Source organism: Peromyscus leucopus, chromosome X (genome assembly GCF_004664715.2).
Source record: "Peromyscus leucopus breed LL Stock chromosome X, UCI_PerLeu_2.1, whole genome shotgun sequence".
In the NCBI taxonomy this organism is placed as follows: Eukaryota; Metazoa; Chordata; class Mammalia; order Rodentia; family Cricetidae; genus Peromyscus; species Peromyscus leucopus.
In genome coordinates this window covers 58178350-58195801 of record NC_051083.1, presented here as the reverse complement: position 1 = coordinate 58195801, position 17452 = coordinate 58178350, and the positions used below count along the sequence as shown (strand labels likewise).

Genomic DNA, 17452 nt, shown 5'->3' with positions numbered 1-17452 from the left:
ACATGCTGCTTCCTGTATGGTGGGCTGGCATCTCCTCACTCAGTCTTCCTCTTCCCAGAATTCTCCTTGTCATACTTCCTGCCTGGATACTGGTCAATCAGCATTTTATTTATCAACCAATCAGAGCAACACATTTTCACAACATACAAAAAGACATTCCCCCATCATAAGACATTATCCATGGCCTTACGGATTTCTCAGTCAAGTGAGACATTGAAAACAGGGAATTTTCACATGAATTACAAAGCATGGAGCAGGCCATGTGTAGAGTTGGAGGAAAGTTGAGTGTGGTTTATAGGGCAAATAGCAGTTTATTGAGACCAAGAGTCACTTTGGGTGGAGAGAACAGTCCATGCAATGTCATGGAGTCATTAAAGAACATGATTTGTATGTGAAATGTTTTGCACCTACAGGCCATAGACTATTTGGTGGTGGCTGGAGATGCAGCTGGAGTGGTGTGGATGAGGCCTAGAATCCTAAGCTGCTACATGATGCTAAATGGTGTGAAGGCTAAAGAGGGAGGATGCCTACATGACTCTGTTACCCACCTTAAGAAACTTGTACATGACACCCCATGTGTTAGGATAAGAATGGTCTATTGAAGGGTTAATGGAGGGTTGAGTTCTTGTATTGGAAGCAGAAAGGATTGGCCCCTAAAAGGCCAAACATACTGAGAGGAGTACTGGGTAGTTAACCAAAGAGCATCAAGATCTGCAATTATTTATTCATTGAGTTTCATTTATTTTTACAGTCTAAATTTTGAGAGAGGATCTCACTGTGTGATCCAGAACAGCCTTGAACTTGACCTTCTTGTGCGTATACCACTGTGTCTGTCTGAACTGGGTATAAATCTTAGCTCTGTGATCTAGGTCTTTTTTGACTTTGAGTAAATTGGTATTTGCCAATGAATCATATTGTTTTGGATGGCATAGTGCCATAGGTACAGATCTGGAGCTTAAGCAATGTTTCTGATTTTGAGACAGTAGGCCAATGGTGCTAGTGTTATTTAATGGAATGTGAAGTTAAGACTTAGAGAGGGAACTTGATTTCTGAGAGTCACATAGCTAGTAAATGGCATAACTGAGGCAATACCCCAGATTTTAAGCTTCCTAGGTTAATGCTACTTTGACCTTACCAACTTGCATGACCATCAGCCATTTTACCACTCAGATTCCCCTCTACGTAAGGGCTGCTGCAGTGAGGGAAATTGGTGTAAAACCAATGCAGAAAATAAGAAACAAGCAAGTAATCAAAAATACCATGTATAGTATGTGGTTCATTTTAAGGGTTAACCAAACCTAACCTCGCTTTCGGTGTCACGTTGTCCCTATTGAGATCAGAGAGGAAAACCAACAATGGAGGATCATGTAGTTTGTATATGGCCACCAACGAGTTTGGTGGATTTGTTTTCCTGCAGGACTGTTATGAACCACACTACCCCATGTATATCAAATATAAAAATGTTGCTGTGATTAATAAACACATTGGCTTGTTTCCCCACTCTTTCCCTACCTCTGGAGAGACTGTTTTTATGGTTTTTGATATCCTGAAGGTGTGCACTGCCACATTCAGTAGGAAGCTTCTATACTCAACTTTTCTCACACATTCCAAGGATGATTTCAGATAGCTGCTTATGCAATTGCAGCTTCCCTTCTCAGAAGCCTCATGAAAATTTTATTATGTATACTTAATGCCATTTGGGCAATCCATTTCTCCTGCGCTGCCCTTAGATGATGTGTACTGGACTTCGTATTGAATCTGCTGTGCTTGGGAAAGAACACTCTGAGCATTTTCCCCTGGTCTTGGCCACTTATGCTTAGAACAGCGAGAAGCCATCTACCATGTTATTGCAAGATTTGAAGGTAAAGCTTCTCAGTGACTCAACACATTGCTCCTGCTGTCTTGGTCAACATCATCCAAGTGACCCTGAGGATACTACAGGAGACAGAAGAAGCAACTGTGCATTTTTACTAAGTGTCTGTTAATACTTCTCTCCTACCAGGGCCCTGTGGACTTAACTTTGAAATATTGTGTGAGAAGGAAGACAGAGTCGATTGACAAGAGGTTCTGTTTTGATATAGAAACTAATGAGAGGTGAGTTGTGATGCTGGGACTTTATGGGGTTACTGTGTACCACCATGAGTTTGGCTGGGTCTTGTATTTTCTTCTCTTATTCCTTGTTGCTGAAAATAAGCAATTTATAGATAGGCCAGTGGTAGTCCTGCCCCTCAGTCTGCCCTTCACAAGGGTCTCTGTTATACCAGGTCCAGGGCTGGTTTGTTTCTGTTTTCGTTTTCTATATATCTCTCAGCCACATTTCCCTCACTGTCTCTGGACAGAAAAAGTCTTTCCTAGAATTTCATTTGCTGTCATATATGCAAAAATTTGTTTTTTCTCAATGGTGCAAAACTGACAGAATAATCATGCTTGTTCTTTTTAAGCTGCTGTTATTATAACTTAGGAAGTAGATTGACATACTTTTTAAAGGAAGACAGATAGAGTGAAGAGTAGAGGTGGTATTGGGGATTTTTTCATATCTATTGTAAAATGATGCAAGCTTTTCCTACTTTGACAATATGTATGTAAACTAGAATAGTTTATTGACTTCAAATACTAGAACCACTGCTAGCAAATTTGGGGCATGATTATATTGTTTTTCTCCAATGCCTTCTTTTTCTCTCCTCTGAACATGAAGAGTTTAATGAAGGATAATTATACCTTATATTTTTTAAAAATTGAAAATAGATTTTTTTTCATACAATATATTCTGGTTATGATTCCCACTCTCCCAGCTCATCCCAGATCCTTCTCATCTCCCCACCCATCCAAATCTATACCCTTTCTTGCTCTCTCATTAGAAAACATACAGGCATCTAAGAAAAGGAAAAAAATAGATAAAATAAAAACAAACAAATATGAATATGGCAAAAGAAACAAATGAACAGAAAAACAAAGAGCTGAAAACAAAGCACAAGAAACACATAGACTCAGACACACACACACACACATTGGCAAACCAAAAATCCCCTAAAAACACAAAATTGGAAATCATAATATATAAGCAAAAGATACCTTTACCCTTTAAAATAAAAGCATTTGATATTATTTTGGTGATAGGCATGCTTTGTGGTTAAGAAGTTGCTCCAAAAGTCAATGAATTAGCTATATGATTTATTGTTATCCATTTTTTTCTATATACCAGGCACTGGGTAATAGAGAAGAATTTAGTAAAATTATCAGATTGCTAGAAAGCAACTTAATAAATTATAGTATCATAACCACCAGGGACTGATATCAACAAGATCAGTTAGACTGAGAGATTAGGACATTTTTCCTATCTGGAAATAAGTAACTGTCTGTTGCCCTATTTAAAAATTGGGATATGTTTGGACCCTCATGATTTTGGTTTGTGGGTTTATGACTTTGTTTTTAAATAGATGATCCCAGTCAAAAGGACTGTGATATTAAACATTGCTACCAGTAACCACATTTTCCCAATAACATCAGGCCGTGTAGGATGAGACAAACAAATGTGGACTCTGACTTCCCTGTGTGAACCTGTAGCATCTCTGGTTCTTCAGCATCAAGGTGCTTAAAAGTGATCAAATTTTCCATATCTGATTCCATGTTGATTCCCTTTTTACCTTAAATTTGCCAGCTACCTGTAAATAATATCCCTAACTCAAAGCAATCACACTTTGGCCCTGGATGACAGACTGAGTCACTTTATTTTTATATTTCTTGCACAGTGTGCTATGCTTGGCTCATTGTAGCTGGTAAATTTGTTGTTAATTCATAGATATATATTTTCTTTCCCATAATTCTGAGGAATTTTTAGAGTAGAACCCAGGAATTAAAGTTATGATGCATCTGTGACTTTAGTTATCATATTATTTGCACTTTAAAAACCATTTTCTTATTGAATCCTCTTACCACATTTTATACATGAGGACACTTTTGCTGCCTGGGGGCCCAGCATCCAACAGTGCAGGGCTCTAAGGGAATCCACAGAGTCGGTGTACTAAACTTTTTTTATCTGAGGGGGTAATGGGAAAAAGACACTCACACACTCTCCTGATGGTTTCCTTCTTTATTCTTCTTCTGTATTCTCTGTTCTTTATTTTCTGGTAATTTCCTTCACTCATTCTTGATGATGTTTTCCTTCTAACTCTATCTCTATTCTTTCCCTTATAGCTTATATACCCCAGCAAAATCTTTCAGGCAATATAAAAATTGCAATGTGGTTACATTCTATTTTTCAAGTGAATGATTACAATGAATATAAGTAAAAATCAGCATGTTTTCCACATCCCTTACATGATTAAACATTTTACATATTACAGGTGAAAAACAAATTATCCCAAAAAACCCACATACATGCATACCCAAGCAACTTGTTATAGACTAATAGTGTAGGCAAACAAGGTATTCTTCTCAGTTAGGTCTTTTACTGGCAGGCTGCATTTTGTGGTTACAAAGAAAGTACCAAGCACTTTATTACTTATCTTGAAAAATAATCTTTTAAGGAATCACAAACCTAAACTTTTATACATGAAAAACAGTCAGCTCTACTTTAAATCTTTAGGGGGCATACAGACTCATCAATAGTATATATATGTATATATCAGGAGATTGAGGGCAAAAATTGGTACAAGGAATTAATCATTACCTTTGGTGATTAACCAATCCTAGCAAGAAAGGCATGTCAGCCAATGATAATTGGGCTGCTTTGTTCTTGTTCCCTGACCTTAAAGAGTTCCTCACTCAACTATGTGTCTTTCTAAAACTTCAGATTGTCTTCTTGGGTTTTTCACCTCAAAAGTATTTGACAAAACATCTTAATTTAACTTTAAGGTATTTTCAAAGCTTTGTTTCAGCTATGATGCACTCCAAATCCTGTGAACACATCTCCTAATATTAAAGTTAAAAGAATTTAAGCTAGCTGGGCTACTGGGACTCAATTGTTTTTCATAATCATTAACCTAAGTCACAGTCTATATGGCTCCTCTATATAAAGTCATGTGTTCAAGCTGTGTGACACTTCCTTGTTTTATTTTTATCATCAAAATTCTATTTAAACTAACATTATTGTTAACAATTAGACAGTACAGCTTAGGAAGAAATCATCTTCATAATAATCCACAGGTAAAAATGCCCAGTAGAACGGGATATTTCCATGAGATAAACACACTACATTACAGGCAGTGAGGCTCTCCCCACACCCATTCACACCATGTCAGATACCAGAGAAAGATGGCATAGCAAACATGTAAAGGCACAGCAAAAGCAAAAAACACTCTGAGGTCTGTGGTCTCAGGGCCTTGCTTATCTGAAATTTACCCATCAGGGTTTTGTTTCCTGGTGGATTGATCCCCTGAAGTCAATTGCCATTTGCTGTTCCTCTGACATGGCTACTGTCAGGACACCAAGCCTCAAATATATTAACTGACTCTGTAGCAAGGCAGAACCCTGGTCTGTGGGTCGCCACAGTCATTTCCTTTGTTGTCTTATGTCGTTATTGATTAGTATAGTCAATATCATAATGAAAACATGCTGACACATCTGTCTGCAAGAGGGACTTTGTCAGGTCTGTGGCAGCTACTTCCCTCACTTGTCTATCTGATCTCAGAAGAGCCACGCTTCCTGGCACGTACCACACACATTAACTCATACTTTCTGGAGTGCCATGCAAAGGTCTCTTAATCCATTTTTTTTCTAGTTCAGAAAGATCGAGTAGCATTACATAAATTAATGTTTGTTCCAATACTTGAAATTGTAGGCTCATTATCTCACAAGAGTTTGGAGGGTCTTAACGATAATTTTAGCAAGTGATGTTGCTTTCCAAGTGCCTCCTGCCTGTCAGACCCTGTTCTTAGCCCCTTAAGTGTAATTTTCTTTAGTTTTCATCATTAGAGTAGAGGTTACTACTACCTCACGTTCATAAAGGAAGAGAAGTAAGCAAAGAATAACGCAGCTACTAAATGGTAGAGCTGGGGCCCGAGTTCAGGTGTTTGAATCTCTAAGGAAGGCCACCTCCTTAACCATTTGTACTCTACTGCATATGTGCCATACATTGCCTATTGGTTCCAGATGGGCAACTGGAACTTCCAGGAGGACAAACAATTTGTCTAAGGTCATAATGAATCCTATGTGAGGGAGCCTGGACTAGAACTTAGTCCTTTTTCCAGTCTCTTGTCTTGTCCTTAATACTATTATTTGAATTTGACTATGTGTAGCACTAAAGAATCTCCAAATGCTTCCCCAAGAGTCATACATTTATACTTCTAGGCTCTCTCTATGGTCAAAAGTGAGCCCACGGCAGCTGGATTTGATGAGTGGCTCCAGAGCGTTTCTTTCTCTGCCTGTCTGTTTTTCATGTCTGTTGTTCATTTGCTTGCTCTCCTTCCATTTGGCTTTGCAATTTGGCTGATAGCTATCTTCATAGAGATCCCTCGACTTTCCAGTCCCGCAATATATATCCCGAAGGATGAGGTTCTTAGAGAAAGATAAATTTGAAAGGGTCTAGTTTCTAGAGCCAAGTGCTGGCTTTTGGTTAATTTTATCTTAAAGATCATATGACTTGCCGGGTAAAGGGTATTTTGAATGAAACTGGCAAGTATGACAGGAATCCCGTGATGTCAGCACTGGGAAGTACTTCCCAGAGTGTATGTTCCAGCATCCTTAGAGATGAAGAAGTGGCAGTGCAGAGAGGCATGGTGATTAACCCAGCACCGCTGAATGTTCTTGTTATTGCTCTTACATTCTGCAACTCCGAGTGAGGCTGAACGATACAGAAAGCTGAGAGGCAAGCTAGCTAGAGACTGCACCAAGACTTCAAGCTTGCAGTGATATGGTCAACCCCAAGTGCCCAATTTGGTTCTGAAGGTCAGAATATATTATACTAGGTATAACAATCTTTAATGTATCTGGATAAAAACAGTGTTGTCCATTCATTGCTTTAATACCTAAGAATGGGTTATACATAAGCATCAGAAATTTCTTTCTTAGAGTTCTAAAGTTGAAAGTCCAAGATTGCCAAGCGGTGGTGGCACACACCTTTAATCCCAGCACTCAGGGAGGCAGAGGTAGGTGGATCTCTGTGAGTTCGAGGCCAGCCTGGTCTACAAAGCAAGATCAGGACAGGTACCAAAGCTACATAGAGAAACCCTGTCTCGAAAAAAAAAAAGTTCAAGATCACAGGGTTAGCAGGTTTGGAGTCTGGGAATCTTTGTTTCCAGGATAGTACCTTGCTTTTTCATCCCCCAGAAAGAACACATTTCTTGTTTTCACATGGAAGAAGGGATAGAAGGGGATGGACCCACCTCTTCAAACTTTTCTGTAAAGGTGTTTTGTCACTTCCTGAAGACTCAATTTATTATTATTGTCTCATTGGTGATTACGTTTAATATAGGAATTTTTGGAGGATGTGTGTGGGTATGTATTTATATTTCCAGACCATAGTAGATGGCCAACAAGTAAATAGAATAAAAAAAAAGTTTGGAGCAATTTTCCACAGAGAAGAGGCCTTATAGTATAGATGTTCAGAATCTGGTTTGTGAAATACATTGTGTGCATGTATGAAAATGTTCTAATAAAATCCATCATTTTGTACACTGACTATCCACTAATTCAAATTATATAAAAACAATGAAAGAAGATACCATTCTCTCAGGAAAATTTTCCGATTTAAACTTTTCTTTTTTCCACACAGACCAGGAACCATCACTCTGCAGGCGCCTTCAGAAGCCAATAGAAGGCTATGGATGGAGGCCATGGATGGGAAAGAACCTGTAAGTTACCCCAGTCTCTCTCTCTCTCTCTCTCTCTCTCTCTCTCTCTCTCTCTCTCTCTCTCTCCTTATTTCTCACTCTCTCCCTTTCTTTCCCTCTCTCTCCCTCTCTGTCCCTTCCCCCTGTCTGTCTGTCTCTGTGTCTGTCTGTCTCTGCCTCTCTCTCTCTCTGCCTCCCTCTCTGCCTCCCTCTCTGTCTCTCTCTCTGTCTCTCTCTCTGTCTCTCTCTCTGTCTCTCTCTGTCTCTCTGTCTGTCTCTCTGTCTCTCTCTCTGTCTGTCTCTCTGTCTCTGTCTCTGTCTCTGTCTCTCTCTCTCTCTCTCTCTCTCTCTCTCTCTCTCTCTCTCGTGTGTCTGTGTGTGTGTGTGTGTGTGTGTGTGTGTGTGTGTGTGTGTGTGTGTGTGTGTGTGTAACCTAGGGAACCTAAGCAGCATAGGTCAGTGTATGAATGCCCTCTAGTGGTTCCAGTAGGGAATTGGCCATAGGTTATTCAGATTCTAAATCTGAACAGTCACTTCCTGAACTCTTGTTTACTCCAACTTGAGTTCTAGAGGTGAAGGACTTCCCTAGTACTTGTCTGTCATTGCCTCCAGAGAAGGCACCAAGGCTCCCTACTGAAGTATTAGACTCTGTAGCTATTCCCAAGTTCTTAGGAATGAAATGTAATCCCTCTTCATATTATAGAATTGATTTGTCCATATAGAAGGATGAAAAATAATTGTCATGGATGTAAGTAAGTCTCCATTTAGCGTTCCTTTAAAGTGATTTTCTAACCTCTCTCGCATCACAGACTTAGCGGGTTCTCTTTCAGAATTCACTGTTAGGCAGGTAGAGAGAAAAATTCCTTAGAAGAGTCAGAAATGGTTCTAGATCTACAACAATAAAAGCAGAAATCATTGGAAAGTACTGTCTCTTCAACATCTTTCTAGTAGTTTCTTTTAGTGGCATATGGCATAACATGAGCTTTGTGTGTTTGAACTACAAATGCCCGGTCTTGGGTTTGCTGTTACATGGTGATGGCTTTAGCAAGTTATTTTACTCTCTGTCCCCCAATTCTCTTCTTGTTAATGCAATGTTTTTATTTTTTTTATTTTTTTATTTTTTTTGGTTTTTCGAGACAGGGTTTCTCTGTGTAGCTTTGCGCCTTTCCTGGAGCTCACTTGGTAGCCCCGGCTGGCCTCGAACTCACAAAGATCCGCCTGCCTCTGCCTCCCGAGTGCTGGGATTAAAGGCGTGCGCCACCACGCCCGGCTGCAATGTTTTTATTTTTAATGATTTCTATTCTGTGTATCTCCCAGGATCACTTTGAACAATCAAGGGAAAACCATCCTACAAACAGTAGAATGCTGTGTTAGTTTTGGATCGTCCTCCCTGGTTGGAAGGACAACTGTAGGACTATTACAATGTTTGGATCCAGCCTTATCTCCTTACTCTCCTCAAGTGAAAAGCTGAACAGCTCGCCTGTTGGGGAAATGTTTCTTTCTTTGTGTCCTCCATTCTCTGTGGAGGACAGAGGCATAATGAAGGACAGTGAGCGAGCTTAGTGGGTCGAGGCGCCTGCCATCAAGCCTGGGACCTCCTAAGTTCAGTTACCTAGTCCCTACAAGGTAGAAGGAGAGAACTGACTCCCATAAGTTGACCTCTGACCACCACGTGTGCTGTGACATGCACACCCCTCCCTTAACATAAATAAAATATAAGTGGAAAAATTGAGAGTGTAGTAGCCATCTCTGAGATTGCATCTATAGTAGCTAGAAGCAGAATGAGGTTCACTTTCTGGAAACCTGAAGCTTGGCCTTTCTATGCCTGTGGTGTTTCTCCAGGGGATGCTAGGTGTAAGGCATTCATATGTCCACTCCCTCTCCTACCCCTGATCTCCCTTTAGGCTTTCGAAGATCAGAAGATATTAGTGGCTTGTTGTGGAGAATGATTCTTAAGCATAGATCCTCTGAAGAAACAGCCTCAGCAGTTTGATTGCCGCTGACTTCCCTAATCTCCTTTATAAAAGTCGCAGCAAATGCTGTACAATGCAGAAATGCCTCTTACTGAAATCTTCGTGAGAACACTGACATATACAGCACTTTTCCTTTCAAAAAGGAGGCTGGGCTTAATTCCCTCAGCCTCACCCCACCAGTGTGGCAGCTTCGTTAAACACCAAATCCACTGAACATACACATCATGTGTATGCCTTTGCTTCAACTGTCCAAGAGGATCAGGGCTTGAAGGAACATCTTTTTCAACCCTGACCCTTGTATTTATGAGGAACATGAAATTTAGAGACTGGAAAGGGTGTGTCCAGTCTACTAATGGCCTATGGGCACAACCAAGCCAAGTCTCAAAGAAGCCAAACTCTCCATTCTGGTCTTGCACATAGTTATCAGAGTGCATACTTCAAGATGACTCTGACATTCACCAATCTCCTTCAGAAGAACTCCTTTGTTTTGAGACAGGGTTTCTCTGTGTAGCAGTCCTGGCTGTTCTGGAACATGCTGTGTAGACCAGACTAGCCTCGAACTAACAGATTCCCCTGCCTCAGACTTCCAAGTGCTGGGATTAACGGCGTGCACCACCACTGCTTGGCCCGAAGAACTCTTGTCTTTCCAAAGAGAAACATCAGTTAGCTATTTTACTATTAATGCCTACTAGCCATTTTTTATGTGTTGCTCTACCCCAGAAACACCCTAAGCTTTACCTGAGTCAATGTCTAAGGTGAGTCAGCTCCAGCTTCAGCTGTGCAGACTGTGTGAACATTGAGGACAGTTCTCAGGGACTGTGTTTTCTAGGAATCTGGGCAAAGGTAACTGGTTAACCTCCTTTCCTTTGCTGTTACAGCCCGGGCATCTCTAATGATTCTGATAGTCTAGGGAATGAAATTTAATCCCATTTGCCCTACCTATCTGTAGTGAGTCACAATAACTGAGCCTGTTTTGGTTTCTCTTGTTTTGTAGATCTACCACAGCCCTATAACAAAACAGGAAGAAAGTAAGTAATTGTATTTTATACTCTCCTGACGTAAGTGCAAAGCTGTCCTGCTGACAGTAAATGCTAGTGTTGGTGACATGTACCATTCATGCAAATCTGTGCAAAATGAAACCTAGCCCTGATTTGAAACTGTGTATTGATTGGATTAGGGAAGTCACTCCATTGAAACGTACGGTGTGAATGGTACTGAGGATACAGAGACTATATTATCTCCTCTTCGTTCTAGACAGATGATAAAAATTGTGTGCATTTCCGCAGTAGCGTTTCATGTTTGGTATTGCTCATGTTGAGGGTAGATGTGATATAAAGGGCTAAACAGAAACGTTTTGTGTTATGAAAGTCCGAGCTTACCCTGAGCATGGCGTCATTCCATCGAAGGGTGAGTGGAGATGAGCACTTGCCCACCACTACTCTCACCTTTGTTTCTCCTGTGGCTCTTGAATGCTGGGTGGGAGCTTCTTAATATGCTCCAAATTAACTCTCCTTTCCCTTCCTCAAAACAGTGGAGCTGAATGAAGTGGGGTTCAAGTTCGTTAGGAAGTGCATCAATTTTATTGAGACCAAAGGTAAGACTGAAACCATCACCTCGACATGGTTGAATTTGGCCACTTTGCTTTTGTCCTAAGGAATCTTCTCAAAAGGAAGAATGGCATGATCTGTTAGTCAGGATCCATCTTTAGGATGGCAACTTGTTATAAATCTTGTGTTTACTGATCTGTTTGGTGGTTTGACCTGGAAGAATGGATTCTGAAAATGAGGCAGACTAAAGTCTAATGCAATAGTTAACAGAGCATCGGACAATTTATACTCTGAGGGTTAAGAAAAGTCACATTAGTAAAGTATACAATCCACACAGGGCAAAAAACGTGTTTTTCCATAGAGGTTTATAAACAAATAACAATATCCAGTTGTAATGAATAATCTGAAGTAAACTTACTCCTATCCACTACACACGGGAGGGGCATAAAGACATAATCTAAGGACAATTCTGTGTTTTTGAAGAAACTGAGGTCACAACACTTCTGTTTTCTTGGAGTTTTCTTACAAGAACTCAGACTTGCTTCAACATTGCTCCATTTTTGGACTGTATTCCAACAACTTGTATACTGGACACATTTGTTTAAATTTAAGCCAGTTCCAAACTGGCTACCATCATAGCATTCCTCATCCAAACATACATGCATAATTTGTTGCTTCCACATTTAGAGAGGAGAAACTTGCAGTTCAGTGATAGTTCCATTTCAAATGACCAAGAGCCCAGCTTCTACCACAGTATCATTTTCCTATCAATTTAAAAATTGATGGGACCATCGAAACTCAGGGACATGTTGAATCAGCATGCTTCTTCATGAACCAAATGTCTGTTTCCATCTCAGGATATTTGGAATGCAGGTAGCTGTGGTGTATGATTCACTCTGTTTTCTTTGAAACTTTGCTTCAGCCTTTCTCAATACAAAAATGGACTTTTGCTTCATATCTTCCATACTCCAACCCTCTCCCCCTTTATATCACTGCTTGAGAGTGATCTAGGGGGTTGATGTCACCTCCCTTCCCTTTTAATCACTAGCTCCCTTCCAACGTGGCAGACTGTTCTCTCATGCCTCCCTATACTATAGGGTGTGTTCTCTTCCCTTCAGACCAATAGGGGATAGGTACAAGCAAATGGAGTCCTGAATGATTTTTGGGTACGATTAGGATGGTAGGACTGTTCCTCTGTAACAGGGAAGGGCTGGTGCACTAGAAGAGAGAGGGAGGCCTCTTTGTTGTCTGTGAATTGACACCAGGGTACAAGGGCTTCCTTCTCTGCCTTGGGGAACATAAAAGCTGGAGCTATGCTAACTAAGATAATCTGGTTTGCTTTTCCTAGGGATCAAGACAGAAGGGTTGTACCGAACAGTGGGCAGCAACATCCAGGTTCAGAAGCTGCTTAATGCCTTTTTTGGTAACAATTTTACATATTTTTAATTGGGAGTGGTTTATATAGAAACAAATGAGACTGAAAGGGAAAGAACACATTTCTCAGGAAGATGGAAGAAGAATATTTTAAATTTGATTTGTAGTCTTATTTTGTTGTTCATGCTAGTCTCAAACTCCTAGACTCAAGTAATCATCCTGCCTCAACCTCTCAAGTAGCGCCATACCTGGCCTGTAGAATATTAAAAAATGTTTTCAGAGATGAAACAGACAAATATTTTGCACACTTTGAGTCAGAGACCATCATGCATTGAATACATGTCTGTCACCTCTCGTCCCATCCACTCCTCAGGCCCTAGGAAATCCAGTTCTACCACCGCCTCTTTGTTGAAACTTCTCTGGCCATGATGATCATGTGTGTGCTTGCCAAATCCAAGGAGCACTCCAGTCCATCTTACTTGTTCTCCTGGTTGAACACTGTCTTCTTTCTGGGAACTGTCTCCTTACTTGACTCCCGTGATACAATACTCTACTCATTCTTTTGACATTCTGTGTTACTCTTTTGTTAGTGACTCTTCCTGGATCCCTTTTCCCCTCCTACCTTTTAAAGTTTTAAAGGCATTTTCCAGGGTTCTGTCTTGACATGCCTTTACTTTTTCCTCTCTTGAGTGATATTTATCTTGGATATGGGTTACATTTTCCTTTTAAAAGTGTGTGTGTGTGTGTGTGTGTGTGTGTGTGTGTGTGTGTGTGTGTGTGTGTGTTGTCATCTTTATTGGATGTTGACTCTTAGGACTTATTGAGTGTCTTAGTTCCACTGAATAAAGGACCATTGAGGTGCGTTTTTTTATTTTTTTGGTTGTGTGTGTTTTGGGTTTTTTGTTGTTTTGTTTTGTTTTTGTTTTTGTAGATAATTATTGATTCAAGCTTTTTGTTAGTTTGTTATACCAGACATGAAGTATTCTCTACTGGCTTGTTTAGACCTGCTATTAAGTCTTGACTTCTCTTGTGTCTTCATTCTTACTGGCTAGAACATACATTTGAGGCTGGAGAGAGGGCTCAGTGGGTAAATCAGTTGCCATGCAAGCATGGGAACCTGAGTTTCGGTCCCTGGAACTCATGTAAAAGCCAGATAAGGTAGGGATCATCTGTGATCCCAGTGCACCTGTAGCAGAATGGCTAGTGGAGACAGGAGCATTCCTGGAAGCTTATGGGCCTGCTAGCTTGGCCATGACTGAGTGAAGAAGAGACTATCTAAAAAAGTTTAGATGGTGAGGAGCAGCACTGGAGAGGGAGCTTAGAATCTAGCAGCACTTACAGGTCATGGATGATCATATCTTTTCCTCTCAAAATAAATTAATACTACCCCTGTCATAGGATCCTGTTGATCCGTATTAGTGAGAACCAGGTTATGAAACCATATAGGTGGGCTGGCCACGGTGGTGTATTGGTTATATTGATTATATATGGTGATGTATATTTCTAGCCCAGCTTGGACTACGTAGGATGCCCTGTCCCACAAACCACAGATAGCAATAACAACAACAACAAAAAGAAATATTATAAGTAATTAGAGAAAATAAATTAAAGTTTCATAAAAAAGTAACCTGTTTCTTGACTTGAAACCTTTAACAGTATTAATATAAAGCTCATAAAGAGAAGGTACTAAGTTTGGAATATGTAAAACTCATTTTCCTGCTGTGTGCTTGTGATGGTTAATGTTGGTTTATCAACTTGACAGGCTCTAGACTCACAGGCAGGACTGTGAAGGATTTTCTAGATTGGATCATTTGAAGGTTGGTGACACTTATCCTACACTCTGGGTTACTGACTGCATACAAAGAAAACAGTGAGCTGATCACTAGCATTCATCTCTTTCTCTGCTTATGGAGATACCCTGAAACTGTCAGCCCAAACAGACAAACAACACCAACACCAGCACACCTTTTCTTCCTTAGGTTGCTTTTGTCTGGATATTTTGTCTGAGCAATAATAAAAGTAACAGTGGTTTATACCATTTTCTCTATCTGATTACCATTGGTTCTCATTTTCTTTGAGGGCCTATTAGTTATTTTCTGCCTTGACCTACCACTTATTGATTTTCCTTAGACTCATATTCATCTCCATCACATTCTCTGGTTCCTACTATGTATATTGAATGTCTACTATATGCCAGACACTAGTGTTTATTGCTGCCACTTATCTTTATGCATCTTTTTTTGTTATTTTCTTTATTATTCTTACATATTTCTTTGCTGCCTAGTTTGACTATCAACTCACTTCCATTAAATGCTCTCCCACCACCACACACTAGAACTCTTCCAGGTACAGGTAGCTGGTCAAGATGATAAGAAATACAATACTCCTCTCTAGATCATGAAGCTGTCATCTGAAAAGTGTATTTATAGAATTCTCAGGTAGGTAACATATGCTCTTGAGTATCTCTGTCCCTTTCTCTACTAGTTTCTCAGATCTCTAGGAGTCTGGTATTAAGTCTAGTATTTGTATAAGAAATGAATCTTTCAATTAATTAACTACCTGTATTTGTCAGGGTTCTCAGGGGAACAAGTAGAGTGTTCATATCTCTATCTATCTCAAAAGGGGTTTTTTTAGGTTGGTTTATGCAATACCACCTGAGTGGTCCAAAATGGCTGTTTTCACATTGGAGAGGCTGAGAACCCAATGGGATTCTCAGTCAGTAAAACTGCAAGCCTCAGCAGTTCCAATCTGGCACTTATGGTCTGGAGGATTTCTGGAGAGCCCTGAAGCTTCAGTTGCTGTTAGAGGGCTGAAGAAACTCGATTTTGATGCGGGTGATGGAGTGCAGTGGCAGTAACAAGGTAGATAAACTCGCCAGCATGATATAAAGGGAAGCATCCCCAAAGCAAAAAGGACCTCCCTGCAAACCCTCTTCCCCTTTTTTACTTTTATTGATTCTTTGTGGATTTCACTTCATGCATTTGGATCCCACTTATTTCCCTGTCCTCTTGAATCTGCTCTCTGTCCTTGCAACCTTCCCCCAGAATAAAACCAAATTTAAAAGAAAAACAAAAAACTCAAACAAAACAAAAACAAAAAGAAGAATCTTGTCATGGAAGCTGTAGTGTGGCCTGTCGAGACACACAGTTTACCCTTTAGTCTGTTCATCTTGACTTGCACCTGTTTGTAGATGAATTTCTAAACAGTCTTATTAAATAAGAAACACAGAGCCAAATACAGAGGTAATAGCCAATGAGTTCAGAGAACTAGTGAAGAGCCATGACTACCTTATCTTACCACCTCGTCACTGTTGCTTCTCCAGAGAGAATCAGCTTCTTCCTGTGTAACCTGTGTTTTTATTGCCTTTTTGTTTTGCTTTCTCATTGGCTCTTAGCCCAGCCACATGACTTCCTCGTCACTGCCTTTCTATACAGACCTCCAGGTCTTTGGTTTGTATTGGGATTAAAGGTTTATGTCACCACACTTGGCTGTGTCCTTGACCACACAGAGACTCTGCCTGCCGTGTGATCAGATTAAGGACGTGTGCTACCACTGCCTGACTCCTGTTTATGGCTATGTGACCTCTGATCTCCAGGCAAACTTTATTTATTAACATACAAATAAAATCACACTTCAGCACAATTAAAATATCACCACATTTTCCCCTTTTATTTTAATAAAAGAAAAAAGGAAAAAAAAGTTATCACTAATACAGAAAAACTATATACAATAAGTATAATAACTATATACAATATATACAAGCAATAAATACCTCAACAATGTCTAGTCCATTTGCATTTGACAGAATCAGAGAAATATTCCATTATCTATCCTATTTTGGTAAGTCCAAAATGTACCTGATTCACTTTCTATCCTATCTTATATTACTAACAGAGAAATATCTTATAATGTCTTTTAAATTTATACACTTACATCTCTTTAGTGAGTTTTTTTTGAAATTCTTAACAAGGAAAACTATAACTTTCTAATAATCTTCAACTCACTATAACTATCTAATCTTCAACTCTCTCAGAGATCCAAGAAGGAAATAATATTACCTAGTAAAACATGAAATGCAAGCAAGCAGCTTCCAAAAAGTTGTGAGTTGACAGAAACAGCCAGCTGCCTGGACAGTCACCTGAGGTTTCTCCACAGTGTTGGGACATCATCTTCAGCCTATAGGCTTGGTGCATCTGACAGACTCATTTGTGAAGTAGGATGTACACAAGACCTACAGTTTGACCTCACATTCGGTGTGAGTAGTCCATGTAACAGATAAACCTGAATTTCAATAGTGTCCTATCACGAATCAGGATTTTAAATTTTGGAAATTGTTGATGTTTTTGGAATTTAGCTGTCCATTCTTCTTGGCTTGTGGGTGGCTTCATCTCTTTTATTAAAAGCCAGTCTACCACTGAGAGGTTAGACTCCATTAGCCTAGTTACTCTTTCAAGAATAACTGTTTCAGCTGCTGTTCCACTGCACACCAGAAGCCATCAGTCCTCTGCCTGTTTAGGTGCTTTTGAAGAAAAGGGCACTGTACCTTTTCCGGATTGCAAAGGCCACTTCAGCGATGGTGCCATATTGTCCTGGCCTCAGAGGATGCCTGTTACTAAAGCCACCACCACACTTGTCTTGGCAAGAATCGGTAGTCCTTTGCTTCATGTCCTGTCTGTCCATTTTGTCCTGTTTTTCAGCAGTTGATTTGAGGACACTTTGTTGTCCAGTGGCTAACTTTTGCCACAATGAAAGTTAACTCCATATGCAGTTTCTTTAATGCCCATATCTT

At 40.0% G+C, this 17452-nt stretch overlaps 1 protein-coding gene across 2 annotated transcripts in view; it reads left to right on the top strand.

Moving 5' to 3' along the window:
• Ophn1 (oligophrenin 1) overlaps positions 1-17452 on the top strand; it is a 359638-nt gene that overhangs the window by 215653 nt on the left and 126533 nt on the right. For both annotated transcript variants that reach the window (XM_028883891.2, XM_028883889.2), the window contains 5 exons: positions 2003-2094; positions 7712-7790; positions 10737-10770; positions 11274-11336; positions 12638-12712. In XM_028883891.2, the coding sequence (XP_028739724.1) occupies positions 2003-2094; positions 7712-7790; positions 10737-10770; positions 11274-11336; positions 12638-12712 (343 nt within the window). The remainder of the gene's footprint in view (positions 1-2002; positions 2095-7711; positions 7791-10736; positions 10771-11273; positions 11337-12637; positions 12713-17452) is intronic.